The sequence below is a fragment of the Odontomachus brunneus genome, unplaced genomic scaffold (genome assembly GCF_010583005.1).
Source record: "Odontomachus brunneus isolate Ranch 3 - 2012 unplaced genomic scaffold, Obru_v1 Obru_scaffold_048, whole genome shotgun sequence".
In the NCBI taxonomy this organism is placed as follows: Eukaryota; Metazoa; Arthropoda; class Insecta; order Hymenoptera; family Formicidae; genus Odontomachus; species Odontomachus brunneus.
In genome coordinates this window covers 932679-944969 of record NW_022639498.1, presented here as the reverse complement: position 1 = coordinate 944969, position 12291 = coordinate 932679, and the positions used below count along the sequence as shown (strand labels likewise).

General features: G+C 38.0%; 1 protein-coding gene across 2 annotated transcripts in view; it reads left to right on the top strand.

The window, feature by feature from the left end:
• LOC116844955 overlaps positions 1-9624 on the top strand; it is a 37608-nt gene extending 27984 nt beyond the window's left edge. For both annotated transcript variants that reach the window (XM_032817142.1, XM_032817141.1), the window contains 12 exons: positions 1162-1385; positions 1524-1621; positions 1722-2033; positions 2098-2484; positions 2560-2798; positions 3729-4009; positions 4095-4251; positions 4335-4537; positions 4620-4768; positions 4848-5159; positions 5985-6394; positions 6505-9624. In XM_032817142.1, the coding sequence (XP_032673033.1) occupies positions 1162-1385; positions 1524-1621; positions 1722-2033; positions 2098-2484; positions 2560-2798; positions 3729-4009; positions 4095-4251; positions 4335-4537; positions 4620-4768; positions 4848-5159; positions 5985-6394; positions 6505-7078 (3346 nt within the window). In that variant the 3' untranslated portion in view covers positions 7079-9624. The remainder of the gene's footprint in view (positions 1-1161; positions 1386-1523; positions 1622-1721; positions 2034-2097; positions 2485-2559; positions 2799-3728; positions 4010-4094; positions 4252-4334; positions 4538-4619; positions 4769-4847; positions 5160-5984; positions 6395-6504) is intronic.
• Positions 9625-12291: the final 2667 nt, after the last annotated feature.

Here is a 12291-nt window from a genome sequence, read left to right as displayed (position 1 = left end):
TAGAGGCCGTATAAACAATTTTTTCAAGCAAAAGTTATTTGCGTTTTTACGTTGAATAAAATGCCGCAATAAAAAATATGTATTTCTATTTAAAAAAGCAAAGTTGACCTTGTCCTGACCTTGGCGACGCCATCCTATGTCAAATAACTACTATTGTTGAATGCGTTTTTTTAAGCCTTACAACTTTTGTCTGAAATATTTTTCTCTCCCGTGTTTGGTTTTCGACATATTCGACTGGATGGATTAAAATGGTCCACCCTGTATATATATATAGTTGCGCGCGGATTCAATAGAAAATCTCTCATCTAACTCTGAATTAAAATATGAGTATCATTCGAGACGAATTTCAAGTAATGACTATTAATATGAATCTATGAGAACATATAAAGCATTTAGTATATTTACAACTTATTAATAACGAAGAAATGTTTTACCAACGCATCATTAATATTTGTGAATATATTAATATTATACGGAATCGTTCGCGAAGCTTTGAAATGATTCGACCTCCTTATTCCACCAATCGTGTCAATGCCTGTCTTCAATCAAATGGCAGCCATTTTGAGTATTTGTTATAATTTAAATTTACTTGTGTTATAATTTAAGTTTACTTATGATTATTTAATTGTAACGTTAACGTAAATTTTGATTTACTTCGCAATTACTTATATTCAATTATAGATTTATATAAACTTTTTTCTTTAGTTAACGAGAGGAATACTCCCTAAAAGTTTATACAAGTATTTCGTAAACACCCTGTATATCTCTATATATATATATATATATATATATATATATATATATATATATATATATATATATATATATATATGTATATATAATTGTTGTGTAAAAAATAAAACTATAGCTTGATCGTCATAAAAAAGTTGATATATAGTCGAGCAAGTGTATAATAAAGCACAGATTAGCAACGCTCTCGAATAAATGTCTCTTTGGTGAAACTAGCAAGTGAGTAGACCTATCACCATGTAATTCCTTTTTTTTTATAACACCATCCTTATTTATTTGTTGCTGAAAAAAAGGATACCAGCAGTACTGTTTACTTAGAGTATACAGCGCTTTGTATAATTTTAGCCGTCACGTACAAATCGCTTTCTGGTCATTTTGGCACACGTGAATAATCGATGATTCTCCTTACAGAGAGTTTGAGGTGGACTCGATCAATTTCGCCGGGCAGACTCATCGATGGCGATTGAGCGGTCTGTTGCAACGCGGCAGAGACAGAAGGCGGGACGCGTTGCTCGGCGATCTCGCTCTGGCGACCAGATTTCTCGTGGTTACAGCAAAGGCTAGATTAGTTTCCCATTGCTTCAGTGTCTCGCAGTCTCTCAAAGCCTTACTGACAGGACTATTACGACTTGTCGGTGAGTCCGCAGTTTCGTGTCATCTGTGCGCGTGACGTTTGCGAACCCGCGCACATCTGCATTACCGATTATCCGCATTATGTACATATATATATATATACATACATGCACACACGTTCGCATATATACTCTTCGCAGACATTATAATCGGCGTGCCGTCGCTCCAGGCACACAACCTAGACGCTAAAATTAGGGAGGAACGTTGTCGATACCTAGTAGCAGAATTGGTCTGCAGGGTAAGACGTTTATTTTCTTCATTGATTGGGTTTTATGCTCGATAATCTGACGCGACCTTAGTTTGCAAGTAATTATTCCCGCTCTCCTGCGTTGTTTCAGTCGGAATATGAAGATTCCCTGGAATTACTTTGCGGATTTATACGTAAACAACTTCGCCGGGCAACTACAGAGAAGTTCGAGGTGGAGAGAGAATCGTCCCAGCTGCTGCCCGTTTCGGTTCCCTTCGTATTCGGAACCCCTGGCGGCGCCGCAGTTGATCTCAGATTATTCAGCAGGGACATAATCAGAAAGGCTTTGCCGACGCTGGTCGCGATTCTGGAGAGAGAGACAAGAGGCTGGTTTCTTCACTTTAGAGAAAGACTGATATCAGAACTGAGAGCACAAAAGAAACCGGACGAGGAGATAGAACGAGTAAGGAATTTTTTCGCTAAACTTGGTGGTCGATGCTTAACATTTACTGTTACTCGTTATTCAGGAAGTTAACGAAGCAGTGATGCGCGAGTACCTCCAGAGAGTGTACTCGAACATCTTGTCACACCCGGACATACTCGCGTTAGGCGATGGGATTGCTCAGCTGTTGGTTCAACAAGCGCAATCGGTCGTACTGATGCACCGAGCAGTGGAAAATGTGCAACGGAAGCTATCGCAAACCAAAGAATCTCTACGACGTCGCATGGAGAGCGAACATCCGGTCTTGTCACGGATACAACCATGGATGCGAGATCGCATGCGAGAGGCCGAGGAGAACTTTATAGAAGAGTGCGAGTGGAGCGCGCACGAGGAAGCTCTCGCGCTCTGCAGTAATCAGAATCTCCAACAGACTGTATATTTCCTTAACCGTGATTTAACTTTCATGAAAGAGGTATGTAACGCTTTGTCTTAGTTTTCTTTTCTTCGTCCCTAGCGCACCGAAGACTTGAATTTATCTGTTTCACAGCGAGAACCAGTTCTTTTGAAAGAACTGCGAAAAGTGAAAACTCCAACGAGGACTTTCCAATGGCCGACGCAAATCTGGCTACCAAAGAACTGGATAATACGGCGCAATTTCCAGGGTCAATCCGAGATCATTCCAACCGTATTGAGTAATACACCGACTTCTATCACGACACCTCGCGCCGACCCTAGCCAACCGGTCTTCTTAGTCGAGAGAGAGATTTTACATACTACTACAACAAGGTACTAATCGGATTAATCGATTAATCGGACACTTGTATGTTAGAAAAACTTCATAACTCGATTGTGAAATTTTTTGTTATATAACCAAGTTATAAGAATAAATAACTAAATTGATATTGCATTTAATAATGCATGTGGTCATGAAAAGATATTCTGAATCTACTTTTTATGGTGGCGTAATAATAATTTAAGAAGTATATAATGAAATAATCTAACTTTTTTGCAATAATCCTATATACATTCTTCTTCCGTGCAGTTCTCAAATTTCGGTCACCCACCGAGTGACTGCTCTTAATCGACACGGCTTAACTCAAAGATCGATATCTTATGATTCATTTACCAATAATTCTACTTAAATCTCATATTAACTAATCATATATATAGTTTGTTGTTTATAAGTAATGTAAATTATGAAAAAGTTCGTGTATATGGTTTAATTAATTATATATTTAATGAAAAATATAAAATTTAGAAGAAATTCCGCATCATAAATATTTTAGAAATCACCGTGTATTATTAAATATATTATAATGACTCTGATATATAACGTATTATAACGTATCATAACGTATTATAATAGGTCATAACTGAATATGAAAATTGCGTATTATTAAATATTACAACACTGATATTTTATAACATGTTATGATATGTTGTAACTGAATATGAAAACCAAACAGGAAGTTACATAATATAAGATAAAAAACATTAAGTTTCATATTCATTCTATAATTTTATATTAAATAATAAGATATCGTAACAATTTTTTTAACTAATAATACTGATAAAAACTGATGAAAAGTTTCGTATATGGTTTTGTATATGGTTATAAATTCTTAAACTCTATATATACCATTGAAAACATTATTACATTTAAGAACTTTTTTAATAGTATATGTTCTAATATTTGTTACTTCTATCATCATAAAGATGGCCGATGTGGCGTTGGATCAATTACATCGCCAGAACATGGTGTTGGACTTGGAACGCAATGTTCCTATTGGGCGTGGCTGTACCGTGGTGTAGTCCGGTGTCTATACGTGCTCTGTTGCTGGTACAACCGTTCACCCCCGACCTGGAATTGAGTCAACTGAATGGGACGCTGTTCCCGAGGAAATCGTCACAGATGCCCACCCTCTGTTCTCGATTGATAGCGCTTTGGAGGCATATCAGCAAAAGTCGAACACACTTCGAAACAGAACCGGACACTGGTAAGCTCAGATACACTTCTTCTTTCGATCACAATAGTGAACATTGCTCAAAACAATGTTCATTGTGGAAATTTTATTTTTTTAGGGTTCATTGGCAAAGGTATGACCAGACATTTAAACAGGCTGTGGAATTACGGTGCAAAGGGTCTCCTGGGCACGCTTATCATACTATTCGTGTTTCCCGTGGTGTGCATTTTGGCGAGCGTCGCGTCGCTGATTGTTGCCTTGACCGCTGTCCTATGGTTAGTTTTCTACTTCAGAATAATTGTCCAGTCATCGCTGATCTCTCGCTTTCGTATGGGATTTAGCTCATCGGCTCTTTCAGGATGCCTCTGGTCACGTTGATGCTGCACGCGTTCATGGCTCTCATGATGGACCTGGACAGTCCTGAACCAAGTCGCAATCGATATCTTGTAGTAATGGAAGCGTTAGTATGGAACATCGGCATTCAAGGATGCTTGCAGCCTATAGCAGCGCTACTCGTAGCCCTCATTTTGTGTCCCGTTATATCATTCGTGATACTTACAAGTGAGTCAAACGCCATTTACTGCTGCTATCGACGGAGAATTATGTGTAGAAGATGTATATTCGAAGTTAATCAATTCCACAGTTGCTGTGATACGTTACTGGATCAGAGTACTCTGGGATACGGTCATGTTCCATCTAGTGATCAAAAACAGGGGCCGAATACCGGCGAGCGATAGCTTCGTTGTGAAAAGAATAGCTGGGCCGGGGCTAGCTTCAGATTATTATTATCAAGTGAGTATCTTTCGATTAAAATTATTCTAATTTCCAAGAGGTGAAATCTGATAAAGCGAACTATCTTGCACTCACATAGATAAGAGCAGAACAAGCATTGGCCGCCTTTGAAGCAAAATTAGAGCTAGACGAACTGCTGGCTTTCCAACAAGAAACTGAGAGATTAATTACTCAGCCACAGAGAGATTTTACTCAGTTCGTAGAGGCCTGTTTCGGACCGTTCGCCGCCAGTCTCGCCAAAACGAAGGACCCATACCGATCGTTAGAAAAAGAAGCCAAAGATTTAATTGCTGTATTACACGAGAAGTTAGATCGACGAAGAAAAAATTTGCAGACGGGTCTTAGTGTCGCTGTGAGAAGTAAAATAAAGTTAACCACTTTCGACTTGAAGGTGATTACTTTTGACGCCATCTTTTGAACCATCATAACTGGATGCATTCCGTGCTGCATTAACGCAGTTCACTAAGCGCATAATAATCTGTTATAATACTAATAAATATATACTAAATATGCACAGTAACATGCACAATGTATGTATATAAGTATGTATATACAAATAATTAAAGAGTGCAATCAAGTGCCTAGAATAAATATTTAGTGCCTATAATAAATATTTAGTATTTTTATAAAGTGCCTATATATAAATATTTGATTGCATTCTTTAATATATATCCTATATCTATATCTTTATTCGAAGAAAATTTCGAATCTTGATTGATCTTATTTTATAGTTTTCGGCGCGCTGATTACGGATATATCCATTTATTTTCACAAAAAAATATTAATTTGCAATGCAATTTATTTTTTGATAACTCGTGTTTAATCTTACTAGTGATTTCAAAAAGTAATTGACAAACCTGATTCAATTTAGCAATGTCAGCTACCTGAGGATCTACTAGAATTCATCAGACACTTTTCAGATCCAATTCAGTCATCCTTCTTTCAGAGATAACATTGGAACTCGCTGCGACTCGCTGAAAATAATTTTGTTATTGTAAATTGCCATAGTTTTACTTTTTATTTAAAAAAGTTTTTTGTGAAAATAAATGGCGTCATCTAATAAATGTGCAATTTAAAATAATATTTTTTATTTTACTTGTAAATTGAGTGAATTACGCAATTTACATCTTGTAAAAGAATCTTGCGTTGGCTTTGTCTCCGGTTGATTGTACATGTGAGAGCCTTGATAATTCATTTATTTTTATATATGTTACAGGTGGTCATACAACAAGGCGCTCTAATGCTAGAACGTCTTTATCCTACTCATGTCTTCGCGAGACTGCCCGGGAACGAGGATGATTTCTGGGAGAACAAGGGTTTGGGAGCGTGCGATTGGGCTGGTTTGGCCGGGCTCATGTACGCCGACATCTTCAGTTTGGACTTCCTGCAACCGCTCGATGATTCGGACACTAAGTTCAAATTAGAGCCACACCCAGGAGTCGACCTGTCACGATACACGGACATGGTGCATAGTACCGAGCTCGGTGGCATCAATGGGCCTGACTTACTCGGCGCGGTTTACGCGCCGCGTGGGAATATTCAAGTCCACAGTCCGTACCTTGAGGTATCGGCCTTCAATCCGAGAGCTAAACAACCTAGCAACAGCAGGAAGTCCGACAAACGATGGTAATTATTTTTCAAACTTTTTCAACAATTACTCTTCTCAGACCAATTTATTATTTGAATTCGCAGAGTTACTCTTACAAAACTTTTTCGTAATACATAATTCTTCGCAGCGACACTAGCGGTCTGTTGACATCTACGAAAATCCGAAGACGCACTATGACTACCAATAACAGCACAGAGGGGCGTTGGCAGCCGTGGAAACGACAAATTCGTCCGTATAGTGCAGAGAAGCTAGTCATTCCTTTGCCGATTCCGCACCCGGCTCACATAGCGGTGACTATCCACAACCGCGACTCGGAGGACCCAATACCTCTTGACTCCGAATTATGTCAGAATATCTTGCGAGCCATCGAGGAATCTCCCGGCGAAATGGCAACAGAATGCGTCGGTCGATACAGAGGCGGCGGCGGCGGTGACTCCAGTTTCGACTCCGTCGCTTCGCAGTCGTCAGTCTCTATCGAAACCGGTCTGGACAAGGAGAACGAGAACGCGCAGGAAACGCAGCCAAACGCCGAAAAAGAAGGTGAGACTTACCATTGGACTCTCTCGAACTGGGGCGGCGGCGTGACACGAAGACGAAATAACTCTGGATCGATCAAAGTTGACCTGGCATCCCCGGAAGACGTCACCCTAGACACAGATACCACCAGAGTGATGTTCAGCACGTACGGAACTACTGTCTAAATTAAGATCCGCCGTTACATCGGGTAAATCGCTATTATCGTCGTATTTATACGATACGTGGAAAAGAGGAAATACGAAAGAGTAGAGTTGCAATTTTAGCGAGCTGATTTTAGAAAACCCGTTTTATCATCAAAAAGGACACCATGTAATGTTAAAATCGCATAATCTACTTTCAAGTAAAAGCAAAACGAGCAACGGAATCATTAACCGATATAAGAAAAAGATGAAGGATTTACTAATAAATTTTAAGGCTCCTACTCTCTCGCCGTAAAATTCTTGGTTAATAACATCAAAAGTGAAAAATACATGTTAAAAATTTTTGCAAAATACATTGAAAAAAATATGACACATTGTGAACATACTTTATTTCAATTAATTTTGCAAGAATTTTGGTCGTATATTTTCTCGCTTCTAACACATTATAAATTAAATTATTTAATAAATTCAATTTTGGGTGTGGATGCGCCAGAAGCGAAGAAACGCGTGTCCAAAATTCTTACGTGCTATTAAAAAAAAAAAAGATATTTGTATGAAAGAACATTTCTAATTGCTTGAATATACTTGTAAAAGTGCTTCAGAAAATATCTTTTTCTTGAAACAGTAAATAGCCGTAAAATTAACGTGACATGCAATCTTTTTCTTCTATCTATTTTTCCTTATGATTTTGCCACATTCGTTTTATAGCTATTTATTGATCACGGGAAAAGGATAGTTTTCGAAATATCTTAGAAGTATGCTCAGACAATCTGAAGTGTCCCTTTATGCAACATCTTTTTAATTGAAAACGCAAGAATTTCCAGCATGTTATTTCTCACTTCTGACCTCACGATCCAACATATTCGCGGCGAGTATCTAAGAGCCTTGATCAAAAATGTACATTCTCAAGACATTTGGAGAAAATACATCGATAAAAAAACATATTTATGGATCGAGTAGATATGTACAAGTAAATACTATTGAACGAATCTCAGTAAATCACGGTTATTGATATTGAAACGAAACGTAATCCATTTCTGTTGTATCTAAATTTTATCTAAAAAAGTCTGTTATAAATATTACATGTCGAGTTTACTCGTTCGACAACAGAGTTTGCGTAAGGGTCTTCAGATTCGAAAAATTAATAAAAGATATTGTGACTAATGCAAGATTTAAAGATTTCGTTACAATAACGAAATCAGGATTTTTAAGAATATTATAAAAAAGATTATTGAGAACGCGAAATATATATATTCCAGATTTTAGTGTGACACAGGTAAGTCTAGAAGACAGCCTCTTCTTAATGTTACGTTAAAAGAAAAAAATGCGACATTCGTATTAACATATTGTATATAGATAGTTAATTGTATAAATAAACTTGTTAATGTAATATTACTCCGGATACATTTTCCGTTATTTACGATGTACTAACGGCACTCGTATAAAAAAAGTATATATATACACACACATACACAGGGTATCTGATAATTGTAACATACCAACTCCATAGAGGCGTAGAGCTAAGCGAAAGGATCAGAAAAGTCCTCTTGCATTTAGAGATAACGCGTCTAGTTTGTTAGTAACAACCGCGTAAAGTTTGGCGTTTGTTACGCCCATCGCGGCCTATAGACGCTTCACGGCGAGCTGTGTGCGTCGAAGCTGAGCGGTAATGCGGCTCGCGCTGATCACCGCGATGGCGTCTTGACGCTTAACGCTGCCGGCGCGCGGCTAGGCGACGATGAACGCGCCGCGTTGCCGCTTAGCCTCGACACACACAGCTCGCCGTGAAGCGTCTATAGGCCACGATGGGCGTAACAAACGCCAAACTTTACGCGGTTGTTACTAACAAACTAGACGCGTTATCGCTAAATGGAAGAGGACTTTTCTGATTCTCTCGCTTAGCTCTATGTCCTTATGAAGTTGGTGTGTTACAATTATCAAACACCCTGTATACATGCTTATACGATTACGCTCTCATTTAACATTACATAACGTATATAACATAGAACTAATAAAGTATACTTACTATAATAATTTTATCCAAGATGATCGTGAAATCGTGATTCTCTAACATGCAAAAGCGACCGATGCAGCTGATTACGTTTTGCGTTTAATTTAACAATGTACAGTATAAATTGATTATATATGACCCGAGCAGCGCACAAAACATTGATATATCGAATCTGTAGCTGCCAACTGTTAGCTAACCAACATGTGCTGCTCGAGTATAAATGTGTAATTTACTCTTGTATAATTTATTTTGTCGAGAGAGATCGAATACGCTCTCGTATATCTAACGTTTTACCTAACTTTTTAACGTTCGTCTACGTCTCAATGTACATGTTATTTTACTAATAAAATCGCAATAGATATTATGCTCCCCGATGTCGAAGGAGAAATTTACTTTAATCGACAGCGTGCGCCTCACAGATTAACGAAAAAACCGCATTAAGGTGAATGTATTACGACATTGTAGATAATGGTACAAAATAGTGAATTTCAGTGATACGATGCTGATTAGCACGGACAGTGAAACTATTCAAACTCAATAAAATCTACTGTAATGCGAATAGATTCCCCAATTTCAATCTCATCAGACCTATGTTCTTTTTAACTGAGTTAATACTACATTGGAACTTTTATTCTTCTTTTCTTTACCAATATTTATTTCACTTTAACAATAGAAAGTGCAACTTAGTTCCTCTGAAACAAACAGACCTGTTAGCCTGTTTTTCTTAGATGAATTATTGCTATACTAGAATTTTGTTTCCTTCTCTTTCAAAGAAAATTATTTATGTGTTTGTTTCATTCTAATAGCAAAAACCACAACCTAATTCATCTAAAATGAACAGACTGATTAATTCACTGATTGAACGTATGACTAATCAGTCGCAAATTTCGCACAGAAAAACTAAGCGGGGTCTACAATAGAAGTCTTATTGACCAATCACGATCGAGTATGAGAAGAGTAATCGACCGCGATTGATCAATTTCTACGACTTAATTATAACATATGCGACGTTTAGTATTTCTATTGGAACTTCTAAAAGAATAGAAAGATGTGATTGGTTACATGGTTATGTGTTACGCGGAAATACGTGCCATAAGGCCTGTTCTTTATAGCTGCACTACTGAACTAGTGCAATAAGTTAGAGTGAGAAAACATATATTTGTCTCACTTCAATATATTGCACCAATTCAGCAGTGCAGCTACAAAGAACAGACCTATAGTATCCCACTCTTTAGCATGTTCGACTGGCTCTGGGTTATTCAGCCTACGTTTATTGATCGAACAAGTACTTATAAGCTTTATGATTGGCTAGTAAAGACTTATGACGTCATTAATCGCTCCCGGAGCGATTAACCCAGGGCCAGTCGAACACGCTATTAACTTAACTCGTTAACGACAGTTAACGTCAATAGGTTTTTTCGAGCTTGTACTTTTCACACTTTTACACCTAATGCTCGTTGCACACTAGTGCAACACAAATTTTCCAAAATACATTCTGAAGACATTTTCAGGACGGAGGGACGTCATCAGAGTATTCTTAGGACGTTCTTAGAAGGTGTGAATTGTCTGAAAATAGCTAATATCCAATAAATTTATTCGTATTATTTGAACTTTTTACACTTTTACACTTAGTGCACATTAATTCTTTAAAGGTTCTAAAAATGGCGTCATGTTTTCCGTTCGTGTTACGAGTGTAAATACAATTCTGATACACTTTTCACTCTTGCTTGGGATCAAGTGTAAAAAGTGTATTAGAATTGCATTTACACTCGTAAAGCTTGTGTCAGACTACGGATTAAGATTGAGATTGAATTGAAAATTGGCCAATCAGAGCAAAGTTCACCAAACTTGAACTTAGTGAATTTTGCTCTGATTGGCTAATTTTCAATTCAATCTCAATCTTAATCCGTAGTCTGATACGGGCTTAACACGAACGAAAATCATGACGTCATTTTTAGAACCTCTAAAGAATTAAGCTAGCGGTACACGGTGCTTGTTTTCGTGCTGGATTGCTTGCTGGATAGAAATACTCTGTTTTGATTGGTGTATTTCCATCCATCTTCAGAAATGCACCAATCAGCAAACAATCCAGCATAAAAACAAGCATTGTGTGCCGCTGGCTTTAATGTACACTAAGTGTGAAAGTGTAAAAAGTTCAATTAATGCGAATAAACTTATTGGATATTAGCTATTTTCAGACAACTCACATTTTCAAAGGACGTCCTAAAAATATTCTGATGACATCCCTCTGTCATCCTAAAAGCATCTTCAGAACGTAAATTTTGGAAAATTTGTGTTGTATGAGGTGCACTACTATGCAACGGGCATTAGGTGTAAAAGTACAAGTAACTCGAACAAACCTAATATAACTAGCATTGTGTGTCGTGCGCATATTTTCTAGCATATATACTTGCATAATGTTAATGCACAGATGTCTATATTAAACTAGATTGCTAACAGGCTATCTAAAAGCATATAACGGCATGCGTCCGATAGTTTCCGGTTATGCGAGAAAATGGTCGCTACCGCCACATATTGGGTGCTTTCCAATTGCTTAACACATCATACACATACGTACATAAAACCAGTTTATTGGTCACATATTATCTAAAATATCTTGTAAGATAATATGCAACCAATAAACTGGTTTTGTGTAACACAGAGTACGCAACTGGAGGCACCCATTTTCATTACGTTCAGTTATAAAATTCTTCTGTTAAAAATGAGCAAATACGTCCATACCATTTATTTTTTTGTTACATTTTTTTATGCAATAAGATGCTGGCAATTTTGGTTTTACGACAGTAATTTAATGGCCACGCTGCCTTATGTACGCTTGTACGGTAAGTACATTGTGTGTATGTGTGTGCGTGTGTGTGTGCGTGTGCGTGTGTGCGTGCGTGCGCGTAGATTGTACACGCACCGGCGTTAATGCCGTCCGAATATCCGTGTGACTCGCACACGATAACGCGTCACTCAACACTGCTGCGTGTAGGTGAGCCATGAGCAGCACGGAGGGGCGGAGGGAGCTAGCGGTATACGATCGTCGGACGCTTGGAGAGGGAATAGTGGTGGAAGTCGCGGCGATCTTCCATCCTCTATCGCAAACGTAAGAACGAGAGAAATAGCATTATAAGACGTCTGGACAGAAATGCCGTCCTAAAATACGTGTGACACACACTAAGAAAACGCTTGACTCACACTGTCTCGTCTATACGTGAGCAAT